The sequence below is a fragment of the Falco rusticolus genome, chromosome 19 (assembly GCF_015220075.1).
Source record: "Falco rusticolus isolate bFalRus1 chromosome 19, bFalRus1.pri, whole genome shotgun sequence".
In the NCBI taxonomy this organism is placed as follows: Eukaryota; Metazoa; Chordata; class Aves; order Falconiformes; family Falconidae; genus Falco; species Falco rusticolus.
The window spans coordinates 236,542-263,556 of NC_051205.1; the positions used below are offsets into that span (position 1 = coordinate 236,542).

A 27,015-nucleotide genomic window follows, 5' to 3' on the forward strand; every position below is an offset into this window, starting at 1 on the left:
CTGCAGCCCCTGTGGCTGACCGCAGCAGGGCTGAGGGAGCTGCGGTACCACCAGGGCCAGGGTGGGCTGGGCACAGGGACGGCGGGTGGCACGTGGGGACCGCGGGGACAGCTCGCTGGGCCCTTGAGCAACATCCCCACCGCCCATTGTGGGAAGCGGGGACGGCTGCGCGGGCCAGTTCCCCAGGGCCAGAGGAGGGGGGAAGCCAGCAGAGGCGGTGCGAGCCGGCCGGGGAGGGGGTGGCGGTGGCGCTGGCTCCGCAGTTGCTGATTGCGGCACGATAACCCCGACCGGCCGGACCTCGCGCGGGGCCTCGTGGAGGGATGGGCACCCGCCTGCTGCTCGCCACTGCCCTGCTGCTGCTGTGGACCCCAGCCACAGGTGGGGATGGGGGTCCTGCGGGGATAGGGAGCAGCTGGGTGGGTGCATGGCCATTGGGCTGGCGCTCTCAACCGCGTACTCGCCGTTTGGTGTGAGTCAGGATCCATCGAAGGCCCCTCCCAGGGTACTTGTGTTAGGGAGGGGCGCCCCAGGGAAGGTCCTGGTGGGCTCCAGTGCTCTCCGACACCATCCAAGGGGGTGTTGGTGCCACCTGGGATCCCCCGGGACCCTCTGCTGTTGGCAGCATGCAGAAAGTGGTGATGCTTGGAGGTGGCGGAGCTGAGCTCTCAGCAGCCAGGATGGGTGCGGGACCCATCCTGGGGCCATGCTGACCCGGGACACCCTCCCACCCTCCCATTGTCCCCAGAGGCCCTGATGGAGCCGGAGATCTGCTATGTCCTGGATGCCATCCTCTTCCTCTATGGCATTGTACTCACCGTCCTCTATTGCCGCCTGAAGGTGAGTGCCAGGATCCGGCCTCATCTCAGGGACCAGCTAAACCCCTGGCACACCCTGTTTTTTGGGGGGGGACCCCCAGGAGGCCAGAGCTCCCAGGGCTTCCCCACCTACGCTGAGGCTTTTTCCTCTTATTTCTTTTGTTTGTTTATTTTTTATTTCGGGCAATCCCTTCGCCCCCCTGCAGTTCCTGGTTCACCGAGCATCGCAGCGGGGAGCCGGCAAGGAGGTAGCAAAGGGCAGCCAGGACTCTGGGTGGTTTGGGGCTGGGGTACCCTGGGAGGGACGGGCCCCCTCAGCCAGCACCCACCCTAGCTGATGCTGTAGCCATGGAAGGGGAAAGCAAAGGGGAATTGGCTGAGGGGAGGGCTCTGGTGGTCTTGGGGCTGGGAGGGGAAGAAATCCAGGAAACCTCATGGCTTCCCCCCACTTTGCCAGGGATTAGAGGGGGGGGGGGGGGGGAGGGCAGAGCAGGACAGGGGTGTCTGTGTGTCCATGTCCCTCATCCTGGCCCCCCTCAGCTCTTTCTCTTTCTCTTTCTCTTTCTCTTTCCTGGAGCAGAAGGAAGAAGCTGTCTATGCAGTAAGTCAGCCTGGGGGTGATGCATTCTGGGGGGGTCCTGTCCTGGGGGGGGCCCTACCTACGGCCGTGTCCCCTGGTGGGGTGCCATGTCCCCTGGTGGGGTGCCGTGTCCCCTGGGGTGCCTGTATCCCACTGGGTGTCCCGCCCCGTAGGGACGCCTCACCCTGGTGCTGTATCCCATGTGCGCTGTTACCTGGGGGAGGGTGCCCTGTCCCCCACTCCCCCCCTGGGAGCACCCACCTTGGGTGCAGCCCCCCACTCCGTAACAGCCCAGGGCCCTTCCCTGGGGCAGATGTTGGGTGGGAAGCCCCCATAGTGGGGTGACAGCCTGCAGGGGGGTGGCCATCGTGAGGTGGGGGTGAGCACCCCGTAACCCCCTCTCCCATGCAGGGGCTCAGCGGTGAGAGCCAGGAGATGTATGAAACCCTCCAGATGAAACATTCCTGACTGTGTCCTGCTGCCGCGCCACAGACGTTCCTCGTTGCCCTATCCCCCCCCAGCAGCTGGGGACGCCCCTATGGCCCCCCCCCCATTCCCTCCCCCAGGACTGTGATGGAGAACTGGAGCTTTTCCCCCCTGGAAATGGCTGGGTTTGGCCCTGAACTGCCTCCCGACCAGGCACTGGCACAGCCTGAGCACTGCTGCTGTGCTGGGACCTCCTGAGCCAGTGTGGGGCTGGAGCTGCCTGGGGCACATGGTGCTGTGTCCCCTCACCCAGTAAAGCAGCACCAGTGTAAACAGAGCAGGAGGGTGTGTTGTAATGGCACGGTGACGATGGCACCGGCTGCTGGTGGGGGTGGACACGGCGTGGGGACAGTGATGATGGCAGCTGCCAGCAGGGCTGGGTGCTCGACAGGGACAGTGGCACCGTGTCCTGCTGGGGACAGGGACCCCTTGGGGATGGTGGCACCATCTGATGGGGATAGAGCCATGGGGACAGGGGGACGGTGGGGCTGGAGATGGTAAAACCAGTGCCCAGCCGCAGCTGCTGTGTGTTTCTGGGCAGAGGAGATGCTTCTGTGGAAGAAAAACCCCACCATTTCCCCATTTAACTAAAAAAACCTGTATTTTGGGGGCAATACCATGGGAACTGCTCCTGTGCCCTGCTGTGGCCCTGCAAAGAATCCCCCAGCACCCTCGGTGGGGAGGGGACCAGTAGCAAGAACCCAGCACCTCTGAGCCTGGGGGGGGCCCTGGGGGCTCCTCAGGCTTTGGGGGTCCCGCTGCAGGGGGAGCAGGGGATTGCTGGCAGCACTGGGGAGTCTTGGCAGGAAGGGGGAGGACTGGGAGGGGGAACGGGGAGCCCCTGAGGGTGCTGGGAGGGGGAAGGGGGAGCACTGGGGTCACTGTGTAGCCCCACACAGGATTCCCCCCCCCCCCCCCCAACTCGAGTTGGGCTCTGCTGATCCGGATCGGGCCCCGAGCCGAGTGGGCGCCCCATGGCAGCCGTGGGGTTTGTGTCCAGGGGTTTTCCCAGGGTATGTGGGGGGGGACACACCCGTGGGTGCCCACTGGTGGGGACACCAGCATGCACCAGTGCAGGGGCGGTGTCCCTGGTGTCACGGGATGTTCTCGTAGATGTCACTTGGGAGTTGTGGCTGCGCATGGGGACCCGGCAGCACCGCGTACGTGACAGGTGGCTCCCACGGGGGTGGGGGATGGGGGGAGCCCCAGGGGGGCCGAGATGCTGATGTGCCTGGAAGAGAATCGGTTCAGGGGCGCAGGCTGTGGGTGGTGGCACACGCGGGTGGCGTCCCCTGTCCCCTTACTCACTGTACTCACACTCACCCTGCTTGGTGACCACAACATGGGTGTACAGCACCTCCTCGTCCTCCACCTCCTTGTTCTTCAGCACCCTGGGGTGGGCTGCGGGCTCTGGCAGGTGACCCTCAGGCTCCGGGGGGGCAGTGGGGTCCCTGCGGGGACAATGGGGTGTCTGGGGAGGGGGCTGTCCCAGCCCTGGGGGAAGGGGCTTTGCAGCTGGACCCCCTTGCCCACTCACTCACCTGCCCTGGCTTCTCCTGGTGGCTGCAAGGCAAGAGAGGGGCATTAATGGCCCTGGGGGTTCCCGGGGTGACAGTGGTGAGGGACCCCCGGGATCCCAAGCCAAGGGCCCTGGGGCTCAGCCCTGCATGGCCAGGAAGGAGAGGCGACCCCCCCCCAGACCCCTAGACCTCTGGCACCCCAGGCTGGCAGTACCAGGGGCTCAGCCCTGCACACCCAGATGAGATGGGGGAACGCGGGCTGCCAGCAGGGAGCACCCCCAAACTACCCCCCAGCACCCCGGAGCTAAGAGCACTGGGGGGCTCAGCCCCAGCCAAGACGGGGGACACGGGGTGCAGCCCCATCCACCTCCTCCAGCTGGTGCGGGAGTCTTTCACCCCACCCAGGACCACTGACCCCCAGCCCCCAGCGCAGGTGACCCACCTGCACGATGCCGGCGCCGGAGCTGCCAGCCCACGGCAGCGAGCAGGAGCAGGAGGGGCACGCTGAGCCCCGTGGCCATGGCTGGGGACAGAGCGGAGATGAGCCTGTGTCAGCCCCGACGCCGGGGGGCTGGACCCCCACAGGGACCCGGGGAGGGGGGGGATGAGGGCGACCCCCACCTGTGCCCTGATGCTGCCATCCCTGTCCCGGCAGCACCACCGAGAGGGTGAGCACCGGGCTGCGCGCCCAGAAGACGCGGTGGGTGCCCAGGCTGTTGGTGGCCAGGCACTCGTAGGTGCCGGCATGCTCAGGCCCCACGGCCCCCAGGGACAGAAGGGGCCCCCAGCCCAGCTCCTGCCTGTCCCGCAGCCAGGTGAAGTTCACGGGTGCGGTGCCTGCCCGCACCGAGCAGCTCAGGTTGAGGTTTTCACCCGCCAGCACGGACGGCTCCGTCCTTGCCATCGCGATGGCAGCACCGGCCACCGGCACTGCCAGGCAGGGGGACAGTGCCGGGGTCAGAGCAGCGGCTGCTCCCCGGCGTGGGACCAGCCGATGCTGCGGGTGGGGGGCACCCCAAGCCGGAGGGTCCTGCTCACCCAGGACGGTGACCCGCAGCGGCGGGCTGTCGGCTGTGGTGCTGCCATCGGTGACGGAGCAGTGGTAGCGGCCGCTATCCTGGCGCCCCACGGCGTGGAGCTCGTAGCGGGGGCCCACGGCCAGCGGTGTGGCTGAGCCCTGCCGGTGCCAGGAGAAGGAGAGGGGCCCCGTCCCCACGGCCACCGAGCAGTTCAGCGCCAGGCGGTCGCCCTCCACCACCTGCCCGCCGGGGGGCTGCGCCACCAGGGACACCCCTGAGACTGGGACCCCTGCGGGGAGGAGATGGGCAGGCACAGGGGACCGCAACCCGTGGAGAGGGGGGACCCCAGGGAGGGATGGGGGGGCCAGAAGAGCGAGTGGAGACCCAGGCAGGGGTGGGGGGACCCCAGGGAGGGACAGAAGGATGTGGTGAGAGATGGAGGGACCTGGGAAGGGATGGGGGGACCTGGGGGGGCTACCCAGGCCCGGTACACCCCCATCCCTCCTGCACACTCACTGTACACGGTGACAGTGACCGGGGCGCTGTGTTTCCACACGCTGGCTGTCTCTGCCCACACTTCGCAGTAGTAGTTCCCTGAGTGAGACAGCCCCACAGCCAGCAGCTGGAGTTGGGGGGAGCCCTGGGGCCCCCCAACTACCACCCTGTCCTTGTAGAAGATGTACTGGAGGTGGGCAGGGGGCCGCAGGGGGCTGGAGTGGCTGGAGCAGTTCAGGGCCAGGGGGCTTCCCTCGGTGATCTCAGCCGGGCCCTCCAGGCGCAGCACTGGCACCGAGAAGAGCTCTGGGAAGGAGCCGGGGGGGCGACGGTGACCCCGAGCCTGCTAGGTAGGGGCAGGGAGGCTGCACCACACTGGGTGGGTGAGGGGAGTGGGTGCTCACCTTGCACTGCCACCATTACCGGTGCCGATTTCTGCCACCCTACTAATAAGTACTGCACCACAGCCTGGCAGTGGTAGTGCCCGCTGTGGTGCAGCTGCAGGGGTTGCAGGTACAGCTCAGCCCCCAGGGTGGGATCCTTCAGCACATCCCGCTCATGGAAGAACTGCACCTGGCTGATGTGCTTGTCCTTCCAGCCCCGGCAGCGCAGCTGCAGCCTGTCCCCTTCCAGCAGCGTCCGCGCCGGCACCTGCAGTATCAGCCAGTCTGCAAGAGAAGGCTGTGGCAGCTGGTGCACAGGGATGCAGCCAGTGGGCTCCCATTGCATGGGGAGGCATTGGTGTGCAGGGGGATGCACCAGCATGCACGGGGATTGCACCCAGTGATGCGCAAGCGATGCAGCCAGTGTGCACACGGATGCACCTGGGTGCACAGGATGGGCTCCTGTCACATGAGGGGCAAGAGGCTGTGAAATGGAGCCCACCCAGAGCCCTGGGGACACCTGCAGGTGTCGAGAGCACCAATCCTGCCCCTCACCATTTGAGAAGCTGAGGGTGATGGGGGGGCTGAGCTCAGCACCGGGGCCGCGGCACTGGTAGCTGCCGCTGCCAGGGTAGTCTTTGGAGGCATGGATGCGGTCAGATCCTTCCTGCCACCACAGCATATTGTTGATGTACCAGTAAGTGGGGCCAGGCATACTGGAGCCCCGGCAAGTCAGCATCACCGTCTCAGTCTGGAACACCGGCGTCCAGGGAGGATCCAGCGTGAGCTGGCTGAGCTGGGTGCCTGCGGGGTGACAGGGGATGCCAGGCTGCCAGGCCACCCGGGGTGCCTGGGGACAGCAGGGTCGGGGACCGGCAGCGAGGACTCACCAGCGAGGCCGAGGGCTTGGGCTGGAAGGGAGAAGGGAAGAGGGGCTGGGTGGGGACTGCTGCCACGGGGACACCAGCACTCAGGGGACAGGGCTGTGGGGGCTGTCCCCAAGCTGTCCCTACAGGGTCACTGGCACCCATGGGAAAGGCCATGGGAATGGTCCCCCAGGGCACCCAGCAGAGCCCAGGGGACATGTCTGCATCAGAGCCACCCATGCATCACATCTGTGTGCCATGGCTACCCCGAGCTGGCACAGGTCACAGGGACGTGTCTGCCCCCTCCACAGCCCCATCTCCATGGCCCCATCCCCATGGTCCCATTCCTATGGCACCTGTCCCCATCCCCACAGTGCTCGTCCCCATGTCCCCATCCCTACAGTGCTCATCTCTATGTCCCCATCTCCACAGCCCCATCCCCATGTCCCCACCCCCACAGGCACCCCAGCCACATGGTGTCAGTCCCCACACCTCCACCCCTGTAACGCCTGTCCCCGCATTGCCATCCCCACCGCCCTGTTCCCACTGGCCACCCCAGCCCACAGTGCTGGGCATGCTGGGCATGCTGGGCATGCTGGGCGTGCAGCCCCGTGGGCTGGCTCTGCTGGCATTGGGGACCTCAGGGGACCCCGCAGCCACCCCGCGCTCCCTGCCACGGGCTGGCCAGTGCCACTGGATTCTGCCTCAACCCACTGCTTCCCGAAACAGGGAGGGATCCAGGCGCCCATCCCCATGGCATCAGGTCCCCTGCCAGCCCCACGGCCCGTGCCCGAGCACTCACCCCAGAGGAGCACCACCAGGCTCCTGGCCATGCCGTGGCTGCCAGCCCTTTGCATAGCGGCTTTTTGGGGAAAGGGGAAGGAACGCTGCTTCCGCGTCCCCACGCCTTTGCCCCAGCCCCAGGGCACACGTGGCTGGTGCGGTGTAGCAGGGACCGGGGCCAGCCGGGTTCCGCAGGGGCCTCTGACCCCGTCGCCCAAGGGGCCCCCTGGGCACTGGGACCCACCAAGGACACAGGGCACAAGTGGCCCTGTGGGCGATCTGCACCCATGAAGGGCTGAGACCCCCCTGGCTGGAGCCCCCGACGGACTGGGACCCCCGAGGGGCCGGGACCCCCGAGGGGCTGGGACCCGCGAGGGGCTGGGACCTCAGGAATCAGCATCCCGTGGGCTGGGACTCCCAGAGGGCCGGGATCCCGAGGGCTGGGACCCGAGGGACCGGGACCCCAGGGCCGGGACCCCGTGGGCTGCCCCGGCTCCGCGGTACGGGGTGGTCGCGCCGCCCCGACTGAGGGGCCTCACGCCACGCCCCGGGCGCTGCGGCGCCGCCTGGCGGACGCAGTGGGGAACGGCGCCGCGCGGGGCGGGGCTCGCTGGCAGGAGGCGGAGCCTCCCGGCGGAGGCGGACCCGGCGCCAAGATGGCGGCGGAGCCGGGCCCGGGCCCCGACCCGGAGCTGGAGGAGCTGCTCGACAGTAAGAGAGGGGGCCGGGGGTCTGTGGGGTGCAGTGGGGCAGGGGTTCTTTGGGGTGCACTTATTGGGGGGTGCAGTGGGGCAGGGGGTCTTTGGGGTGCACTTATTGGGGGGTGCAGTGGGGCAGGGGGTCATTGGGGTGCAGGGGGTCTTTGGGGTGCACTTATTGGGGGGGTGCAGTGGGGCAGGGGGTCTTTGGGGTGGTTACTGGGGCACAGCAGTGTGAGGGTCTCAGGGCAGCCCCCCCAAGACGGGGCTGGCATTGGGGTCCGTGGGGCAGAGCAAGGCAGGGGGGGCCAGCCTGTGCCACAGGGTGGGGGTCATTGTGGGGTGCCAGGAGCTACTCCGGGGATGGGGGGTCCCTGGGCCAGCGGTGCCCGGCGGCCCCCCTCAGCCCAGCCCCTCCCCAGGTGCCTTGGACGACTTCGAGAAGGCCAGGCCCGCCGCCCCCCCCCCGCCGCCCCCCGCCGGGGCGCAGCCCTCGCTCAGCGCCGCCGCCAAGGTGCGCCGCTGCCAGGATGCGCCCGCCGCCCTCGCCCCAGCTCGCAGGGAGGGGGGACACACTGACACGCGGTGGGGGGGGCTGACCGTGCCCCTCTCCCCAGGCCTCCCTCTTCGCCTCGCAGGAGAGGTTCTTCCAGGAGCTGTTTGAGGGGGAGCTGGCCTCGCAGGCGGCGGCCGAGTTCGAGCAGGCCATGCAGGAGCTGGCCCGGGAGGAGCCGCACCTGGTGGAGCAGTTCCAGAAGCTGTCGGAAGCGGCGGGCAGAGTGGGTGAGTGGGGCCGGCACGCGGGCGGCCCCGCCGGGCGCAACCCCTCAGCGCTGTTGCCAGTGGGTTTAACAAGACGGCAAAGCGGCGGCCGCCCTCCCTGGCTGCTGGCTCGGTTGCGCCAGGTTTGGCGTGTTGCAGCCTGCTGAGACCTTGCTGTGCCAGCAGCGTGGCAGCACCCGAATCGGCCCCAGCAACCTCTTGCCGGCAGCCAGAGATCCGAGGTCACGGCAGAGCAAGCAGCGTGTGCCGGCCCAGGGTGGGATGGGGTTCTGGGGGCACTGGCGGTGGAGGGGTTCCCACCATGCGAGGTGGTTTGGTTCAGCTTGGGGCTGGCTGGCACCTCGCTGGCGGTGCAGTGCCAGGGCTCACCAAGCTCCGCCAGCCACTGCCGTGGTGGAGCAGGATGGGGGGAAGATTTGGGGGGCTTTCAGGGGATACCTCGGTCCTGCAGGCTCTCAGGACCCCCATTTGGGAGCAGGGTCCCCAAGACAAGACCTTGTCGTGCGGGGTGCCACAGGGTGCTCGGGCTCCCCCCCTCCCCAGCCAGCATCTCCTGGTCCCTGCAGGCAGTGATGCGACGTCACAGCAGGAGTTCACCTCCTGCTTGAAGGAGACGCTGAGCGGCCTAGCCAAGAACGCCACCGACCTGCAGGTACAGCCGCCCTCCCGCCAGCCAAGCGAGGTCCCCCCGGCGGTGACCCCATCCCAGGGGGGTGCTGACCATGTCCTTGCAGAGCTCCTCGGCCTCAGAGGAGGAGCTGGCGAAGGCGCTGGAGGGGCTGGGGCTGGAGGAAGGCGACGGCGAGGGCAGTGTCCTGCCTGTCATGCAGAGCATCATGCAGAGCCTGCTCTCCAAGGATGTGCTCTACCCCTCGCTCAAGGAAATCACCGAGAAGGTGTGTGGGGGGTGTCTGGCAGTGCCAGGGCATGGGACACACGTGGCAGTCCTGGCGTGACCTGCCACCGTCCCCACACAGTACCCCGAGTGGCTGCGGCAGCACGCTGAGGCGCTGCCAGCTGAGCAGTACGAGCGGTACCGGGCGCAGCATGGCGTGATGGGCCGCATCTGCCGGCAGCTGGAGGGTGAGCAGCCAGGCGAGGGCGAGGAGGAGCGGCGGGCACGCTTCGAGACCCTCCTCGACCTCATGCAGCAGGTGAGTAGTGAGGGGACAGACACCCCTGACCTCCCCAGTGCCAGCTGCACCCCCCTCCAATGCCACGCTTAACCCCCTGTGTCTCCCCCTCAGCTGCAGGACCTGGGACATCCACCCAAGGAGCTGGCCGGGGAGTCGGTGAGTGTCACCGGGAGCCCCTTGGGGGGGCGGGGGCCCCACCCGGACCCCCCCCAGACCCCTGGGTCCCCCAGCTCACTCCCCCCTCCTCCCCACAGCCCCCTGGCTTCAACCTGGAGCTGCCGGGCGCGGCGGGCGGCGAGCAGTGCTGCCTCATGTAGCGCCAGCAATGGGACAGGGGTGCCCACGGCCCCCCAGCGCTGCACTGCCAGGGGCAGCCCCTGCCTCGTTACAGACTAATTGAGGCCCCCGACGAGGATGAGGATGAGGATGAGGATGCCGAGCAGAGCTGGGGCCACAGCGCGGAGGAGCGGGGCTGGACGTGGCAGCTCTGCCATCCGGCACCGGGGGGTGGGCCAGGGGGTGGGGGACGCAGGGACCCCCGGCCTGGGGGCACGTATGTCCCCCCGATGTCTCCAATAAAGGTGTTGGCAACTACCGTGGCTCCCGCCTGGGGAAACTGAGGCAGGGGCGGCCGGCGGCACCCTGCTGAGGGGGGGGAACGTGGGGGGACCCCGAGTAACGCAGCGGGGGAGGGGGCACAAGGAGACCCTGCAGTGACATGGGGGGCACAAGGAGACCCTGCAGCGACACGGCGCAGGGGCCCAGGGCGACCCTACCGTGACGCGGGGGTCGGGGTCGCCGCTGCCATGGCGACGGCGGGGAGGGGGCGGCGCTGTCGCGCGGTGTCGCGCAGCGGCCGCTGCCGTAAAGCGGCGGCGCGGCGCCGTAAAGCGTCCCGCGGAGGCGGTGCACTAAGATGGCGGCGACTGGGCCCGGAGCCGGCGGCGGAGGAGCAGCCGGCGGCCGCGGGGCCCGCGCCTGAGCGACGGCCGGGAGCTGCCGGGAGTCGGGTCGGTGCGAGGCCTCCCCTCCCTCCCCCTCCCCGCCCTGACCGGCGGTTCTAGCTCCCCGACCCGGCGGCCCTCCCCTCCCCCAACAGCCGGGCGGCGGGGCCGGGGGCGGGGCCCACTCGGGGCCGGGCTGGGCCGGGCCGACTCCTCCGGGGGGGGCCCAGCCTGGGGCCTCCTGTCGCCCCCGCCCGTGTACCAGGCCTTTGGGAACGGCTGGGGGAGCCTTGATACCCCCGTGGGGTCATCGGGTACCGGAGGGTCCCTGCGCCTTTGGGGGGGGCGCTGTGGGGGGGTCCCAGCTGTGCCCAGAGGGTCGCTGTGCCTTTGAGGAGGGTGTTCCTGCTGCTCCCAGCACTGTCCCTGCGGCCCCTGTGGGGACATTGTGCTTTAGGGAGGGGCTGGGGGTCACTTCTGCACCCGGGGCTGGTCTTTGTCACCTCCATGGTGTCATCGTGTCTTTGGGGGGGATGCTGAGGGTACCCCTGCCATCCCCAGGGCCATCGCCTGCCATCCGCAAGGTGTTGCCCTGCTTTGGGGGGCTACTGAGGGTCCCTGCCTGTCCCCTGGGCTCCTTCCCTGTGGTGTCACGGTGCCTTGAGGAGGTACTGAGGGTCCCTGCCAGCCCTAGAGCTAGTCCCACTGCCTTACTCACAGGGGGAAGCTCAGCTGAGGGTCCCTTCTGCCCCTTCCAGGTCTAAACCTCCTTGTCCTTGGGCATTCCTCACGCTCTGCCTTCCAGGACAGTCCCGGGGAGGGGGGGATCCCTGCCAGACCCTGTGCTGCCGGGCTTTAACCTGTTGTTTCTGTCAGCTGCCAGTGAACTTCCAGCCCCGGCCTCAGCGCTCGCTGCCCACGTCACCACTGCTGCACAGGTGAGTGGCACACCCCAGGTCCGGTGACACTTGCCTCATGTCCGTCCATCCTGTGTGCTGCAGAGGTGGAGGTTAGGGCTTCATCTACCTTGGTCTCTGTTGTGACGCCAAATTATTTATGTTGGTGGCGTGGTCTTGGCCTGCTCCAGCTGCTCCCCGCTTTGCGCCTGTAGGATTTCTCCTGCTGGCTGGCTTTCCTCAGCCTCAGGACCGCTGCACTTCCCTGAGGAGCTGGGAGCCTTGTCCTCCCTGGTGCTGGATAGGGAAGGGGCGGTGCTGTGTATCGAGGCGGCCAGTGCTTGTTAGCCACAGTTAATTAGGCCCTGCCCATCCTGGGAGCAGGTTCATTCCATCCCCCATGGCTGTGCTGTGGGATGGTTGGGAAAAGCAGCAGGGAGGTGGGTGCCACATCCCCAGAAGAGCTATTGCTGTGCCCAGGATGCTCAGAGATGGGGATTGCAGACCTCCATGTAGTTGCAAATGGGAAGCTGCTTAATCAGCATCATCACTAGGACCTGCTGGGCTCCTGGGTAGGTTTGTAATTAACCGAGGCTCTCTCAGATGTGACGTGCTGATGGGTGTCTGCCCACATCTCGGCAAACCAGCGGCGCCCGGCTGGCCTCTGCCCTGTGAGGGGCATTCATGGTGGAAACCCACTCGTCACAGGAGGTTTAACCAGAGGTTTAAAAATCCCCAACACCATCTCAGGGGGAAGGAGGGCTCCTCTGCAGCGTACAAACGAGGTTGCCGCTGTCCAGATCTGATGAGAAAACTTTCCTTAAATAGCAGAGGCTCAGCCAAGTGCAGCACAACAAGTGTGCGGGAGGGACCTGGTGTAAACACAGACACGAGGCCACGCCGTAGTGTCCTGCAAACTCTCAGTGTGCCAGGGCATTGGAAACCAAGGTGAGGGGCTCTCAGTGGCTTGAAAACGCCCTATGCTTGCTTCTGGCCCATTGCTTCTCTGCTTTACGTAGCCTGAACATGGCCCAGTTGCCCAAGTGCCTGTGGAGCCTGCCTGTTCGGGGGTTTATGTAGCTGTGTAAATATTTTAATGACGAATTGTTCACGGACAATGCAGCTATGAGCGCTACGATTCCAGCTGTAAAGTAGCTGGGCTCACGATGCCACGGCACATGGATGAGTCCTGTGGATGCTGTGGAGAGGCACTAAGTGCCAGGGTGTGTGGATGGCAGATCTTGGGCGGCAGGAAGGGGCTGGAGCTGGCTGCCACGTGTAGCATGGCCTGTGCCCTGCCAGCTCGTGGTGGTACAGATTGGGTAGTAGCTTGGGATGGAAAGGACCATCTTCTGGAGTTGCTGACTGGTATTGTGCCAGTTTGGGGGCTTTGAGCCTGGTGAGGCAGCAGGAAGGCACAGCAGTGTGAGCCTGGCATGCTGTGGCAGCACCCACAGCTCAATCCTGGTGGCTGTGGAGGCAGCTGAGAGGCTGTGGCACGTGGAGGGATATTTTTAGGGCCCTTGCAAGGGTGCTGAAGAGTTAGGCTTTGAGCATGTGAAGCTGGGAGTGCTGATCCTGTCCAGATGTTGACTTCAGGGAACTGCAAAACCCATGTTTGCTCCATGCAGTGCCCTGGAGCTGTGCTGGGTTCGCTGGCTCTGGCTGTGTGCCCTAAGGCATTGCTGCCTTGGCAGGGAGACCCAGCATGGCTCGGTGACAGGCTCAAATCTCTGTGCAAGGGCTTGGGGCTCTCTGAAAGGCTGACCACATCCCAGCTCCCTCTGGTCCGCACCGAGCGGTGTCTCACTGCTTCCCTCAGCCAGCGCTCCTTGATTTGGGGAGGTGGAAGCGATACCTTTGGTGCCGTCCGTGTTTCCAGCCGCTGGTAACTCGAATGCGGGGATCCCCATGCCCGCTCGATGCTGGCTGGTCCCTGCTCGAGCCCTCAAAGGTGGACAGCGTGCCGTGCCGTGCCATGGGGCTGCTGGTCGATGCACGCTTTATTCTCCCTGCCACATGAACGGCTTCCGTGCCTGCCTGCAGAGCTGGTGGGTGGCTGGGGAGGCTGATGCAGAGCTGCTGGAGCCAAGTGCCCGGCCTGGCTATGCATCGGTGCCAGGCAGCCAGCACAGCCTGGTGTCATGCTCCTGGGCATAGAAGATGGCTGGGGATCCCAGTGTCCCCCATGACGTCCGTGGCAGTAGCAGAGGCCACATCTGTCCCTGCCATGAGCTCTGCCGAGGCAGCTGTGGGCTTTTTTTTTTTTTCCTCAATTTGCCTAATTTTTAACAAGGTTACGGTCCTCCAGTGTGGGTGGATGAGGCATGAAGTCAGGCTAATTATTCGGTAATGGATTCCTTTCCTCTGAAAGAGTGTTTCTTGTTCTTCACCTTCATGAAAAGGCTGCGGTGAAAGGGTGTTAATGACAATCTGAATAGGTAATTTGGCAGAGGAAAATAACTACAGAAGAACAAAGTCCAGACCCAGTTCCTTTTGTACGTGCAAAGGCTCTCCCAGCCCCTTGGATTAATAATGCCTTCGAAGGCATGATAACTGGTGACAATCAACCTGTTGAGGGACTTCTCGATCTCCCAATGTCTTGAGTGGCGAGGAGTTAAGCTGTAGCGGAGCTCTGCGGTGTTTTGAGCCTGTTCCTTAGTTATCTGGCAGGACAGGTGCCATAGGAGGGACAGAGTTGCCTTGCTGCTTAGAGCAGTAAATTAAAACTAGTCCTGCCCGCAGCCCCCAGGGACAGACCTGAGCGGGCGTGGGGCGCTGTCGGTGGCGTCGCGACTCGGTGGCTGAGCGAGCATGAGTCGCCCCTGCCACGGTGGCGAGTAAGTAATCTGTAATCCCCTCGCAGGGCTGAGCCGTGGCGCTTTGTGGGAGCTGAACACCCGCTCTCCTCCCTGCCGCTCCGCTGCCATGAAGCTTTCATGTGCTGAGGGATGGGCTCAGCACCGTGTCTGGCCACTGGCACAGAGGAGAGGTCTGGCACGTGGAGGGCTGAGGCTCTGGGGGCAGCTCTCATCTCCCGCTTTGCTTTTCAGCCCTTTCCTCCCCCTCTCCACACTATCAGTGGGTCTAACGTGATGCTCTGCTGGGGGATCACTAAAACTGAAGCTGCAGAAAACACTTTTATCTTTTTCTTCTGCGCTACTACTCTTGTTATTGAGCAAGTGGCTGCCGTTGGCTGAAGCTCGATGGTGTTTTCAGTTGCATAAACTTTGTTTCCTTATAAACGCTCCTACGCTGTAAGAGCTTTTCTCACGCTTCAGCCGGAGCCAGCCCGGCTGCCCAGGCCTTCCTCTGGCAGCCCTGCAGTGCCTTCAGGCGGTGGCGGCGGCCCCTGCTCCGCCGTCGCCCTGCAGCCGTACTTGTGGGTCGGCAGCTTCAGCGAGCCTGGCTTGCCTCCGAAATCACCCCTTTCTTAGAGGGGAGCCCTGCCCAGGCTCGGACTGGCAGTGACAGACCCAGCCTGCGCAGAGCCTTTCACCTTCTTCGGCTCTTTGGGGCTCTGCTGGTGTTAATTCCCCATCTAACGAGGATTAGTCTCCAGAGTGTTTGCCATAATCGGAGTTAATGATATGCTGGCTTCGGCTTTTCCTTGCATGTCGATGGGGAACTTTTAGCAGACTCGCTGACACTGGTTAAGAGCAAACAACTAAACCAAGTATGAAAAAGTCTGACTAAAAATAGAAGGAAAGTAGAGAACGAGCAAAGCACAAATAATTTTTTTTTCCCCTCCACCTTGGCAAAACCTCTGCTGCTCGTGACTTGGCGTGTTTTCTTCCCGTGTCTTGGTGTCACCCAGCAAGGCAGCTTTGTGGGCAGGTGGGCGATGGGTACCATGGTCCTGGGGGGGGTTGCAGCCCCCAGGCACAGAGGCAGCTCTGTTTTTGCAGCCACAGCCCTGTGGAAGCTGGGGCCGCTTTGGACATTATCCCTGGGTGCAGCGGGGCTGTCACTGCTCCTGCAGCCTGTGCCGCCTCTCCCTGCAGCAGATGGTTCTCCAAAGCAAGGCCTGGAAAATGCCCGGGAGCCAAAAACGTGCTGGCCTGTGGTTTTCTTGTGAGGAATTGGTGAACCTCTTCTGGAGCAACTGGAAATGCTGGGAAGCTCCTGGCCTCATTGCGTGGCTTTGCTCTTGCCTGCTCCCCTGGAGCAGCAGGGTCGTTGGGGGTCCCAAAGGCCAAAGCTTGCTCTTGGGGGATGCCAGCTGGGCTGGCCAGTCCTCCAGGGCTGCTGTCCTGTCCGTGGTGTGAAGGAAAACAGCCCCTCTGCAAATCTGGCAGGATTTTGCGTGTGGGAAGGTGTTGAAAAATCTGTTGCTGGGGTTAAAAAAACCTCTTGAGCAGTTTTTAACTGGCTGTCTACAGGTGCCAAAAAGTTTCTCGATACTGTGACTTGCTGCCTCCCCAGCCACCTTTCCTTGTCTGCCTGTGATCCGAGCCCCGCTCCTGTCTCCCTGCCTGCCATGAGCCAGGGCCATGTGTTGTGCAGCTGCCTTGCCATAGCGATCGCTGGAGCCTGTGCCGCCTCCTCCCACTCAGCCTGGCTGGGATTGCGAGCGGGAAGCACCTGTTTTAATGGCGAGAGGTGAAGCGGGGGCCGGGTGCAGGCGGTGGGGGCCGGCAGCCATCCCGCAGGCGGGAGGACGGACAGCGTGATGTGTTGCTGATCTGCTTCCCTGCTAAGTCAACAACGTCTGAGCAAATTAGAAACTGGAGAGGAGTTCAGGCGATGGCAGCAAGTGGCCTCGTTACCCAGCTGTGGGTGCCGTGGTGGAGACCGAGGGACGTTACCGTTCGCTCTGCCCTCAGCAATAGCTGATGAGCTTTTGGTGCCATGCATCGACTGTGGTCACTGAGCCGTAGCTGTGTGCGCGCCGCTTCCTCTGCTGATTGATTGCGCTTTCCCGTGGAGAGCAGTGCTCTCCAGACCAACCCGTGATGCCGTGGGGGTGTGTGTGGCTCCACCAACATGGGGACAGGCCAGCATGTCCCTGTCTCAGCAGACTGGCTGTGGCAGGGATGCTCCAGCTTCTGCTCTCTCCTTCTCTCACATGCAGGGTGAGCACTCTGGAAAACGTGATGTCAGACAAAGGAAGCAGCATGGATGGAAAGACAGACATAGTGAATGGTAAGGGTACTGGTGGGGACCAGTCTCCCTGCGCCTGGGGTCTCCTGCTGGAGAGGCTCACGGCGTTGTCTGCGCTACGCAGGCAGCTTGTCCAGCAGCCCAGAGGAGATGTCAGCTGAGGAGGGCCGAGAAACCTCCTCTGGCATCGAGGTGGAGGCGTCTGACCTCAGCCTGAGCCTCACGGGAGATGATGTGGGGCCCAACCGCACCAGCACGGAGAGTCGGGACACTGACACAGAGAGCTCGGGAGAAGAGAAGGACTCGGACAGCATGGACGACACGGGCCACTACTCCATAAATGAGGAGAACCGTGCCCTCGACCGGTCACACTCGGAGGAGGAAGAGGAGGATGATGAAGAGGAGGAGCAGCGGTCCCACCGCCGTGCCCAGCGCAAGCGTGCCAACCACGACCAAGACTCCTCTGATGACGAGCAGGCCCTGGAGGACTGGGTGTCCTCGGAGACTACGGCGCTGCCCCAGCCCCGCTGGCAGGCGGTCCATGCCCTCCGGGAAAGGGAGCTGGGCTCCAGTGCCCGCTTTGTCTACGACGCCTGCGGGGCCAGGGTCTTTGTGCAACGCTTCCGCCTCCAGCATGGCCTGGAGGGCCACACGGGCTGCGTCAACACCCTGCACTTTAACCAGCGCGGCACGTGGCTGGCCAGCGGCAGCGATGACCTCAAAGTGGTGGTGTGGGACTGGGTCAGGAGGCAGCCAGTGCTGGAGTTCGAGAGCGGCCACAAAAGCAATGTCTTCCAGGTGAGGAGGGTGTGGGGAGATCCTGGCAGGTGACTCTTGTCATGCTCTGGTCTTTCTGGGCTGGGGGTGATAGAAGAGCCTCTGTGGTGGGCAGGTACCTGCTGCAGAAGCACGTCATTTCAGCCAGAAGATGCTGTGCGGGGCAGGAGAAAAGTGTTGTGAAAGCTAAGCGCTGTGGTTGGAGTCCAGCCACTGTGTGGTGGTAGCTAACCGCTGGAACCCACCGGTGCACCCTCAGATCTTGTGGAGCCCTGGCTGGGGACTGCACGGTGAGATGCCCCCGTGCCCTGCGGAGCTTCTCCTTGCTGCTCCTCCGAGCCCGCTGAACATGGGCTCAGCGGAGGCTGTGCCATGGCAGGCAGCCCGGCACATGAGCAACGGCTCCGCCACAGCCAGAGGGGCCTGGAGGGCTGGTCTGTTTGCCAACATGGCACAGCCTGCACTTGGAGGGATGCTGGCACCACCAGCACCTCCACTGGGTCCCAGCTCTCTGTGCTTACCAAAAGGGCCCGGATGGTTGCTTGGAGAGCTCGGCCCATTGAGCTGGGGCTTTGCAGTCGCTGCCTGCAGATCTGAGCATGTGGGGCTCGTTGGGGTCTGACAGGGGTGCTGCCTTGACTTCTCTCCCGTTCCCATCCATGTGTACGCAAGCCCCTGCCCTGGCACTGAAAGTTGCCCCTCTGCTTGCTCTCTTCCAGGCCAAGTTCCTCCCCAACAGTGGCGACTCCACTCTGGCTATGTGTGCTCGGGACGGCCAGGTCCGGGTGGCCGAGCTCTCCGCCACTCAGTGCTGCAAAAACACCAAGCGTGTGGCACAGCACAAAGGAGCGTCGCACAAGGTGAGCCCAGACCAGCCTGCGGAGGGGGTGGGCAGCAGCTGGGGACCCCCGAAATGCCCAAGAGCTGTCCTGGCTCACCGGCTGCCAGAAATAGTGAAGGCAGAGCCACTGCTGTGGAGGGACTGATTCTTATATGCTTTAAAATCGCTGTGACCTCTAAGGGTGATGAGGAGGGTCTCTGCCTTGCGAAGCAGTGATGTGAGCACGCGGCTGCAGGGTGTAGAGGGCTTGGTGCTGCATCAGCTCCTGTCAACAGCCAACGGTTTACTGGGAGAAAGGGGTCTGGCCACTTTGTTGGGTGAAAAGGGAACCAATGCCTGAGTATTTATCTTCCAGCTGGCCCTAGAACCGGATTCTCCGTGCACTTTCCTATCAGCAGGTGAAGATGCTGTAGTCTTCACCATTGATCTGAGACAAGACCGGCCCGCCTCGTGAGTATTTCTCTACCTGCTCCTGTTGCCAGAACCAGGGAAGCTCTGGAGGGAGATCCGGGGTCTCGAGGGGGCTCCCCTGCAAGCACACGGTGCTCGGCTGTGTAGGACTGAGGGTCCTGCTTGTGCTGCTGCATTTTTATGACAGCACATGCCTGTTCAGTTGGCATAAAGTGGGAAAAACAGATGGGTTTTGGCTTTCAAGCAGTGTTGTCTTCCCTGAGGTGCAGGGTGGGACCAGAGAGCTTTTTGGTGGCTGGTCCCGGGATGGCTGTTTTGCATGAGGGCACGGGTATGAACCCTGCTAATTAGACAAGTGCATTTGAACCCTTGTCCCCCCGCCCCAGATGGGGCCCTGTTCTAATAGGAAACGGAAATAATACCTGTGCGGCGGGTGTGCCAGCCTGACCGGCACCTGCTTACCCATCCCGGGGGCAGTGCCGAGGGTCCTGCGCTCCTTCTGCGCAGTGAAGTGGCTGATTAGTCACGGCACTGAAATCTCTCCACGCTGGCAGCAGCTCGGAGCTCGCCGTTGGCCCGACTCACTCATTGCATGAGTGCTATTGCAGTTAATTGAAAAACAATAATTAGCAAGCAGCCGGGTGGTGCGTGCCGGATCTTAACCCGTATCGCTGAGAGATCTGTCGTTTCTGACAAGCTTCCAAAATAAATCCATGGCAGGTGTTCAAACAGACGCCTGGTTTTGGTATCGTGGTACTTTTCCAATATAGCGGCATATTATTTTGAAGATGATCCTGCTTAAGACTGAGGGCTTTGGCACTCGTCGCCCAGTGGTTTGATTTTATTTGTACATGCGAGTGCTTTTGTCTACAGCCTTAAACCCATCTGTTTCATAACCAGGACAAAAACTGTCGGGCTGTTTCAAAACAGCCGCATTTAATCCTCGTCCCCGCTTCCCCCGCCGTTTGCTGGGTCCATTTGGAGAGGAGTCTGTTGGTCAGTGGGCTGGCGTGGGTCTGTTCCCCCTCTTTCTTCGTGAGGATCCACGCTGCTGTTTCGGTTTGATGCTCGCAGGGAATTGTCACCCTGTGAGTGTGAAACCGCTCTGGAGGCAGGGTTTGCAGGCAGACTGTAGGCAGCTCCCATCTTTCATTAAGCCGAACGGTATAATTAGAAGAAAGACAAGCTTTTGAGCTGGCTGTTCCTTCGTGAGGATGCTGCCTCAGTTTGTATTCGCGTCTGCAAAGCCGAATATTGAGCTCCTGGGGGAGGGGGGGATGGTGTGTGTGTCAGATTTCGTTAAATCTGGGCCTTATTACATGGGGAAGAATAACGGCAAAGCATTTCTGCTCTGGAGTTAATCTGATTCTGCCTTTGCCGCTGCCTGTCCGGCACCTTCGGGCTCGGGTTCAGGCCCTGAAACCCTTCAGACGTTTTGGAGGAAAATGCCAGGGAATGATTTCACTCTGCCGTTTGAGTCGCAGACGGAACATGTGCTCGCTTCAGCTGGGAGGCTGAAATGGTTGGGTGGTGGGTTTTTTTGTTGTTAGTGTGTTGTGGTTGGTTTTTTTTTTTTTTTTTTTCTGGGAGTGAGTAAGAGACTCGCGCAGCTCCTGCTTTTCCCATCTGGACCCTGTTTTGAATTGGAGGTGGATTTTTTTATTTTTTTTATTATTATTCCTCATCTCTTAAAGGAAACTGGTTGTGACAAAGGAAAAGGAGAAGAAAGTGGGTCTGTATACCATCTATGTGAACCCAGCCAACACCTACCAGTTTGCTGTGGGAGGCAGAGATCAGTTTGTCCGGTGAGTCTGTGCTGGGGGCCCAGATTGAGCCCCCAGAGTGGAACTGAACATCCCTGTGGGGGTTCAGTTGCTCCCCCCATGAGCTTTGAAATCTGATTTTCCCTGCAGAAATGCATGTGGCTTCAATCATTAATGTCTCCAAAGCCTGTTCTCCCATAACGGCAGGAACGCAAGGGGGATTAATAGAGGAGGATTTGGGTCCTTTGAGGTTTATCCCTGGGATCCACTGTCCAGCCTGCCCCAAAGCTGGGAGATCCTTCTCTCAGGAATTAGCAGTGCTCTTAACAAGCTTCTGATAAACCTCCTCTCAGCTCCCCACCGGCGGGCAGTCCCCAGTGGGCACTGGAGATGAGATTAAGACTCGGGATGGTCTTGGTTTTGGCAGGACTGAGCTCTTTAAGTGACAAATGCAAGCCACCCTGGCCTTCAAAATGTTCAGGGCAGCCCCTGGCGTGGGACCGGACTGTGTCCGTGTGTCTGGCCTCTCGGCTTCCTGCGTCAGTGCAGAGCTGCGCCATAGCCGGTGGATTTTAAGGTGCAAATCGTGTGGCATCTCTTTTGGGCAGAGGCAAACTGTGCATGCACCAGGCCTGCCCACTTTCCAGCTCCCTGAGAGTGAGCAGAGCCACGGCATCGCTTGGCTCCCTGGGGATGCGTAGGGGCAGCTCCTGGGGAGCGGGAGGGATGCTGCAGCTCCACTGCGGGATCACTTGTGCGGCATTGGCGCCCCAGAGAGCCAACCATGCAGGTGTCTGGCGGGCGTGCAGGCAGCAGCTCCTGGGGTGCCAGGCGTGGAAACACTTAACACATGGGCTCGCAGACTGCTCAGACAGCAGCGCCAGTGTCTCGCTAGTTTGGTAGCTTTCAGAAGAGCCCAGGATCGTTGCTTGAAACAGCCTCCCCCCCTTCCCACATGCTGCTGCTCGCTCTGCCCTCTGCCCCTATCCAAGTGCCTCCTCTCTCCTTGGCTTCCCTAGCACTGGGCAGCTCCTGGTGGGCTCGCGCATCGGGGAGGCTGGGGGAGGCTGGGGACCCTGAGGAGCCCAAGCCAGCCAAGGGACAGGCATGGTGGCAGTCGCGCCCTCCTCGCAGAGCAGTCTGCAGGCTGACAGAGCCCCGAATGCAGGTCGCAGGCTTTGCCATTGTCACGCGCCACTGAGCAACGCCTCCAACATGATAAGAGGTGACATTAAGCTGCTTTGGCCGAGACTTCTGCCAGTCCGGGCTGCTCACAGCTCTGCAGATCCCTTGGCGAGGAACAGAGCCTTCGGCCCGCGTCAGGGCGGGTCACTGTTTCGGAGCGTAGCTGGGGAGAGCTGCCGCTCCGCCGCTCTCCTACCCTGACCCGCAGAGGCGGGCAGCGCTGGCCCTCCACGCCTGTCGGCTCAGCATCCCTCGTGTCTCGAGCGAGTGCCAAATGCCTGCCATCCTTCCCCCAGGATTTACGACCAGCGGAAAATAGATGAGAATGAGAACAACGGTGTACTAAAGAAGTTCTGTCCTCACCACTTGGTAAGCGGCTCAATTTTGTGGCGTACCAGTGTGATGGGCAGCACTGGGGGTCCCTTCCCCGTGAGGACGTGGTGTGGGAGAGGTGGTGGGTGGGCGGACCGGCAGAGGACATCCCATGGTGGCCGTCTGCTCTTGGCCACCTGCGTGGGTGGCAGCTCTGCCGCAGCGCTGCGACTCGCATGCCCTGCGTGCCGGCACTGAGCAAAGCTGAGCCTGGTGCGGGCAGGGTGGGTAAACTGAGGGAGGGGGGAACTGTGCCTGCTGCTGGGTGAGTGACAGGCAGCCGGGTCTCCTGCTGGCAGCGGCGCTGCCTGTGCCAGCCTCGCCAGTGGGACCGGTCTTCGCCCCGGGCTGGTGCCAGCGGTGCTTGTTTCATTTTGGAGTGAGAGAGCCTGGGATGGGGCCTGGGCCGGCCTCTCCACCCGGATCCGCAGAGCACTCCCCTGGGAGCCCCAAGTAGGAGCAGCCGAGAAGCGCTCGCTGGCCAAGCCTCTCGCAGGCTTCCTGCCTGGAAAACAGCTCCAGTGGGTGAACAAACTGCCTGGGCTTTGGTTTTTTTTTTTTGTCTTGACCCAAGTCCTCCGCTGTCCGTAAAGTCCCATCTTGGCGTAGGAAGAGGCAGCGATGTTACGCTCTGACTTTACAGCCCTTGCAGAACAGTCACTTGCGCGCCGAGCTCTCCGGGCGGGCACGTGGCTGGCGTAGGTGTGGGAGGAGGTGGGAGCAGAGCTGTCTGTGCTTCCCCTAGGTGAACAGTGAGTCCAAAGCCAACATCACTTGTCTCGTCTACAGCCACGACGGCTCGGGTGAGTGACCATCCTGCGGGCTGGGGGCCGTACAGGCACTGCGGCATCCCGCGCCTGCCGGGAACCCGCAGAGGTGATGGGCAAGTCACGGGTGTCCGGGACTGCAGCACGGTGGGACGGAGTGCCCGGGGGGGCTTGCAGCACAATTGCCTCTGTGTACCCCCTGCTAATGCCCGTCTCTTCCATCCTACCCCAGAGCTGTTGGCCAGCTACAACGATGAAGATATCTATCTCTTCAACTCCTCTCACAGTGACGGAGCGGAGTACATCAAGAGATACAAGGGACATCGCAATAATGCCACTGGTAAGGACCAGCTGGGATGGGTGCTGGAGCAGATCACCCCACAGCAGGGGGTTCGGAGGCTCTCCCCAAGTCTCTGTCGAGCTCCTGCTGCCACCATGTCCCCTTTGCCAGCAGCGAGGAGGGCTGAGCTCGCTGCCTGCACCCTGGGGGGCCGTGGAGCGTGGCTTCCCCTCATTGCACCTGCGACCAGGCTTCAGGGCCGTCAGGAGGTGGGGGGCCGTCCCCAGAGCAACCCGGAAGAATAACTGCCTGCTTTTAGCTTGTTTCTGCTGCTCCCAGTTCTTCATCTTCCTCTCAAAGACCCTTAACACAAACTCTCGGGCTTGCAAAGAATGAGCTATTATGTGTCTGGGGACGGAAGAGATCCACACCGGTAACCCTGGAAACTCGCTGGCTGCCAGGCAGGAAGTGAATTCATGGCAGGGAGCGCTGCCCGGCTCCTGACAGCCTCGGGCTGCTTGTTTCTCTCCTTTCAGTGAAAGGCGTCAATTTTTATGGCCCGAAAAGCGAGTTTGTGGTGAGCGGCAGCGATTGCGGCCACATCTTCCTGTGGGAGAAATCGTCCTGCCAGATCGTGCAGTTCATGGAGGGTGACAAGGGAGGAGTGGTGAGTCCCTGTGGCCGTGCTGCCCCGCTCCTCTGCCCCGTGGGCCGGCAGGATCTGTCCCCACCAGCTCAAGCCAATCCCACGTGCCTGCACAAATTTGCCACCGTTTTTGTGCATTTTTTACTATGAGCCAAGCAGGGTCCCTGCGGGCACCCCATGGCCCACGTGTGGGGTTCTCTGTGCTGCTCCTGCCCAGGGGGTGGCAGCGGGGATGTCGGGCTGAGGCAAGGCGGCCAGGGCCACGCACCTCAGCGGTCTCCTGGCGTGCAGAATCCCACGGGGGTTTCACCTGGCTGCCCACGGGGTGCTTGTCACCGAAGGAGGGGTGGGGACATGGGAGCTGCTGCTGACCGGGATGGGGCAGCCCCCTACCCTTCCCCCTGTCGGCATGGGTCGGTGGGGAGAGCTGTGTGTTCGCGGGCCGGTTCCAGGCCCCGTTCCCTGCTGGGCGTGCAGCTGCATCCTCACCCAGCGCGTCCAGGAAAGGGACGCGGCTGCCGTGGGGCCAGCCCTGCGCTGGATTTCCCAGGCTCCAGCCGACAGCGGTCAGGTCCCGAGCGGCTGCCGGCGCTGGCAGGGGATGCGTGCCTGGTTTTGGCTCGGAGCCGGCAGACGCTCGGTCTCACGTGCCGCCCCGGCAAGTGGGTACCTGTCCCCCGTGGGTGCAGGGCTGGGAGGGATGGGACATGCCAGTGGCTGCTGGGTCGGGGACAGGTTTCGGGTGGGTGTCGAGGGGATGGCAGGTGCCTCGCTGGCGTGGGGATGGGTGGCAGAGTCGTGCCCGCTGCTCCCTCCCGCTGCCGGCCGAGCCGGTCCCCGCTGTGCCACTCCTCCACTGGCCCCACAGTCGCCTTTTGTCCGGGTGGCCGTGGCCCTGTGCCAGCTCCTGGCGGCTGCTGGCACCGCCACCCCCAGTCAGCAGAGCCGGTGTGGGGCCAGATCCAGCCCCAGGACCTCCCTGAAAGCTGAAGCCAGGCTTCAGTGCCCTGGGGTGGATGTGGCCCCTTCCCGCTTGGGTTTGCTGCTAGGGCTGGGGTTCCCCACTTGCGCTGCACGCATTGCCTCTCAGGGACACCCTGCGTTTTGGGGTTTGCTTGTGGGAGGTGGCATGTCCCCCTTTCCCAGAGCATGGTGATGCTGGAGAGGAGGCAGCCCCTCTCCCTGCTGGAGTGTCCCACAGGGAGACCCTGACCTGAGGCCAGGGTGATGGGCTGGAGGGTCACCAGAAGGCTTGTGGGTGCCAGGGTTGGTCCCAGTGCCCTGTTCAGGGTGACACCCCCCACCTTGTTACCCCCAGGTGAACTGCCTGGAGCCCCATCCCCACCTCCCCGTCTTGGCCACCAGTGGCCTCGACCACGATGTCAAGATTTGGGCACCCACAGCGGAGAATCCCACCGAGCTGGCTGGCCTCAAGGAGGTGAGATCCAGAGAGCGAGGTGGGGGGCAGTTAGGGGGCTGCAAGCCTCGGCCCCCTGGCCCCCCAGCCACCTGACCCCCCTGCATCCACTGGCCCCAGGTGATCAAGAAGAACAAACTGGAGCGGGACGAGGACAGCCTCCACCACACCGACATGTTCGACAGCCACATGCTCTGGTTCCTCATGCACCACCTGCGACAGAGACGCCACCACCGGGTAGGTGCTGGGGTCCCCTCCACATGTGTGATACGTCCCCCCGCTTTTCCTGCTGCTCCCCCAGCCCCTTCACCGCATTTCTCTGCCTCCCCCACCTCCCCGGCAGCGCCGAAGAGAGCCAGGAGCGCCGGACGGTGACTCGGACGAGTCTCCCAGCTCCTCTGACACCTCGGACGATGAGGAAGAAGGGCCGGACCGGGTGCAGTGCATGCCGTCGTGAGCCCCCCTCGCTGGGGTAGGGGGGCTCTGGGCACGCATCATCCCTACTAACACTTTGAGCTTTGTATTGACTTGTTAAGGACCCCTCCCTCCCCACTTCCCTCCCTCCTCATCCTTGCAGCCCCCCCCAGCCCACTGGAGGTGGCACAGCCATGGCCCAGGGGTCCCTCCCCTCCCCAGGACACATGCAGAGATGGGGCTGCCGGGGGAATTTTGTACTAACGTGACCCCCTGGTCCCCTCTCCTGCTCTTCTAGGGAGGGACCTGGCCCCCCACCTCCTCCCCTGTGCCAGCCCTCGTGCTCTTCAGGGCTCCCCCTTCCCCGGGGGCTCCGGCCCCCCCGGGGGGCATGTGTCCCCCACTCCCCCCCCACCCCGGGGGTGTTTGCAGAGAGATGCTTGTCTAGTTTGTACATATCAGTGATTTGCACTTGGTTTGGCCCTTCTCCGCCCCTGCCTCCCCCGGCCCTCCCGGGGCAGCGGCCGGAGCCCCCAGGAGCCGGGAAGGTCCTTTAATTTTCTGTTACTTTTAAGGAGATCTCTTCTGGGGGGGAGCAGCGGTGAGGGCTCCCCCATCACTGTTAGAGGCCTAATTTTGTATGTATTAAAACCAAATCGAACTTGGATGTTATCAAGTTAAAATTATTGTAAAAGTTTGAATATATATTATATATAAATGCAATAAAAACCAACAGACAGAGGCGGAGGGCTGCGTGTCCCCTTCCCCATGTCCCCAGCTCCAGGGCCAGTGTGTCCCCAAGCCCTGCCCCCCTGCCCCCCTTCTGGAGGGCTGTATTTTCTCCCTTTCTGCCGCGTTTTCACCAAAACGCCCCCCTCCTCACAGAGCCACGCAACCCTCCAGAGCAGCTTTCATCTCCATCTGTTTATGAGAGATCTGTACACAGTCAGCACGGTCGGGGGAGATGGGGGGGGGAGAGGGAGCGGGGGGGCCCCCCCTGGGGCTGGGGGACAACACTGTGTCACCCGTCCCCATTCCCCCCCTCTCAAGAGCTCACTGGAGGGGGGGGGGTGTCCCAAACAGTCATTTTTCAACAAAAAACACAGGGTTTTTTTTTTTGGGGGGGGGGGGGGGGGAAATGAATGTGGTCCCAGGCCTGGAGACAATAAAAGGCGGGGGGGGGAGGGGACACACACACAAGAGCCGGTGGCTGCACACAGGCGCTCTGCGGGTTTTAGCTTTTATTAAATAAAATATATTAACATATACTCTCTCCAGTGCCCCCCCTCGCTAGCCCCTTCCCCCCCCCCCCCCAGTTAGTAGCTAGAGCTGAACCCCAAAGACATCCCCTACCCGCTCCACACACACACTAAATGGGGGCTGTGCCTGTTTTCCCAGTCCAGTACACCCTCCCTCCCAGTGTGGCACTGGGGGAGGCTGGAAGGATACACCCACCCCCCCCCCCCAAATCAGTCTGGCTGGTTTTGGGGGACTGTCAGTTCTGCCCCCACCAACTAAAGTGGGGGATTTGGGGGGGGAGCAGCCCTTTCAAGAGAAATTTCCCCAATACCTGGGGAGTTCGGGGGTCCCCCCCTTGAGCATCACCACCTTGCACAGAGGCTCCCACTGCCT

General features: G+C 62.9%; 4 protein-coding genes across 8 annotated transcripts; 3 read left to right on the forward strand and 1 right to left on the reverse strand.

Moving 5' to 3' along the window:
- The first annotated feature begins 87 nt into the window (after nucleotides 1-87).
- FCER1G (Fc fragment of IgE receptor Ig) lies at nucleotides 88-2,161 on the forward strand. Its single transcript, XM_037411918.1, has 5 exons — nucleotides 88-381; nucleotides 749-840; nucleotides 1,025-1,066; nucleotides 1,399-1,419; nucleotides 1,810-2,161. Exons 1-5 carry the CDS (start codon nucleotides 324-326, stop codon nucleotides 1,864-1,866), a joined length of 270 nt encoding a protein of 89 aa, XP_037267815.1. The 5' UTR covers nucleotides 88-323; the 3' UTR covers nucleotides 1,867-2,161.
- Nucleotides 2,162-2,466: 305 nt separating this feature from the next.
- LOC119159211 (Fc receptor-like protein 3) lies at nucleotides 2,467-7,325 on the reverse strand. Of its 2 annotated transcripts, none has more exons than XM_037411839.1 (11): nucleotides 6,970-7,325; nucleotides 6,192-6,212; nucleotides 5,857-6,105; nucleotides 5,323-5,586; nucleotides 4,940-5,224; nucleotides 4,443-4,712; nucleotides 4,026-4,334; nucleotides 3,847-3,927; nucleotides 3,426-3,447; nucleotides 3,208-3,335; nucleotides 2,467-3,115 (listed from the first exon to the last, which is right to left on the reverse strand). In XM_037411839.1, the coding sequence occupies exons 1-11, from the start codon at nucleotides 7,022-7,024 to the stop codon at nucleotides 2,979-2,981; spliced, it is 1,821 nt and encodes a 606-aa protein (XP_037267736.1). In that variant the 5' UTR covers nucleotides 7,025-7,325; the 3' UTR covers nucleotides 2,467-2,978. The 2 variants fall into 2 exon arrangements, with proteins under 2 accessions (XP_037267736.1, XP_037267735.1); XM_037411838.1 differs by having other exon boundaries at nucleotides 3,202-3,335.
- A 213-nt stretch (nucleotides 7,326-7,538) lies between these two features.
- On the forward strand, nucleotides 7,539-10,161 carry PEX19 (peroxisomal biogenesis factor 19). Of its 2 annotated transcripts, none has more exons than XM_037411895.1 (8): nucleotides 7,539-7,661; nucleotides 8,071-8,162; nucleotides 8,266-8,431; nucleotides 8,998-9,083; nucleotides 9,166-9,327; nucleotides 9,409-9,585; nucleotides 9,679-9,723; nucleotides 9,822-10,161. In XM_037411895.1, the coding sequence occupies exons 1-8, from the start codon at nucleotides 7,607-7,609 to the stop codon at nucleotides 9,882-9,884; spliced, it is 846 nt and encodes a 281-aa protein (XP_037267792.1). In that variant the 5' UTR covers nucleotides 7,539-7,606; the 3' UTR covers nucleotides 9,885-10,161. The 2 variants fall into 2 exon arrangements, with proteins under 2 accessions (XP_037267792.1, XP_037267793.1); XM_037411896.1 differs by having other exon boundaries at nucleotides 8,287-8,431.
- A 287-nt stretch (nucleotides 10,162-10,448) lies between these two features.
- Nucleotides 10,449-26,125, forward strand: DCAF8 (DDB1 and CUL4 associated factor 8). Of its 3 annotated transcripts, none has more exons than XM_037411827.1 (14): nucleotides 10,449-10,577; nucleotides 11,388-11,449; nucleotides 16,482-16,552; nucleotides 16,635-17,308; nucleotides 18,007-18,147; nucleotides 18,484-18,578; nucleotides 20,234-20,344; nucleotides 21,784-21,856; nucleotides 22,605-22,662; nucleotides 22,859-22,966; nucleotides 23,443-23,573; nucleotides 24,871-24,990; nucleotides 25,090-25,206; nucleotides 25,313-26,125. In XM_037411827.1, exons 3-14 carry the CDS (start codon nucleotides 16,504-16,506, stop codon nucleotides 25,424-25,426), a joined length of 1,791 nt encoding a protein of 596 aa, XP_037267724.1. In that variant the 5' UTR covers nucleotides 10,449-10,577; nucleotides 11,388-11,449; nucleotides 16,482-16,503; the 3' UTR covers nucleotides 25,427-26,125. The 3 variants fall into 3 exon arrangements, with proteins under 3 accessions (XP_037267724.1, XP_037267726.1, XP_037267725.1); XM_037411829.1 differs by having other exon boundaries at nucleotides 10,480-10,581; XM_037411828.1 differs by having other exon boundaries at nucleotides 10,487-10,577; nucleotides 11,270-11,449.
- Nucleotides 26,126-27,015: the final 890 nt, after the last annotated feature.

Coding starts and splice junctions, on each gene's coding strand:
- LOC119159211 (XM_037411838.1), bottom strand. CDS start 7,024: ATGCAAAGGGCTGGCAGCCACGGCATGGCCAGGAGCCTGGTGGTGCTC. Junction 6,106..6,191: donor CCAAGCCCTCGGCCTCGCTG/GTGAGTCCTCGC, acceptor GTCACCCCGCAG/GCACCCAGCTCAGCCAGCTC. Junction 3,116..3,201: donor GGTCACCAAGCAGGGTGAGT/GTGAGTACAGTG, acceptor ATTCTCTTCCAG/GCACATCAGCATCTCGGCCC.
- FCER1G (XM_037411918.1), top strand. CDS start 324: ATGGGCACCCGCCTGCTGCTCGCCACTGCCCTGCTGCTGCTGTGGACC. Junction 1,067..1,398: donor AGCGGGGAGCCGGCAAGGAG/GTAGCAAAGGGC, acceptor TTCCTGGAGCAG/AAGGAAGAAGCTGTCTATGC. Junction 1,420..1,809: donor AGGAAGAAGCTGTCTATGCA/GTAAGTCAGCCT, acceptor TCTCCCATGCAG/GGGCTCAGCGGTGAGAGCCA.
- DCAF8 (XM_037411827.1), top strand. CDS start 16,504: ATGTCAGACAAAGGAAGCAGCATGGATGGAAAGACAGACATAGTGAAT. Junction 20,345..21,783: donor GGCAGAGATCAGTTTGTCCG/GTGAGTCTGTGC, acceptor TCCTTCCCCCAG/GATTTACGACCAGCGGAAAA. Junction 25,207..25,312: donor GACAGAGACGCCACCACCGG/GTAGGTGCTGGG, acceptor CCTCCCCGGCAG/CGCCGAAGAGAGCCAGGAGC.
- PEX19 (XM_037411895.1), top strand. CDS start 7,607: ATGGCGGCGGAGCCGGGCCCGGGCCCCGACCCGGAGCTGGAGGAGCTG. Junction 9,084..9,165: donor AGAACGCCACCGACCTGCAG/GTACAGCCGCCC, acceptor ATGTCCTTGCAG/AGCTCCTCGGCCTCAGAGGA. Junction 9,586..9,678: donor TCCTCGACCTCATGCAGCAG/GTGAGTAGTGAG, acceptor TCTCCCCCTCAG/CTGCAGGACCTGGGACATCC.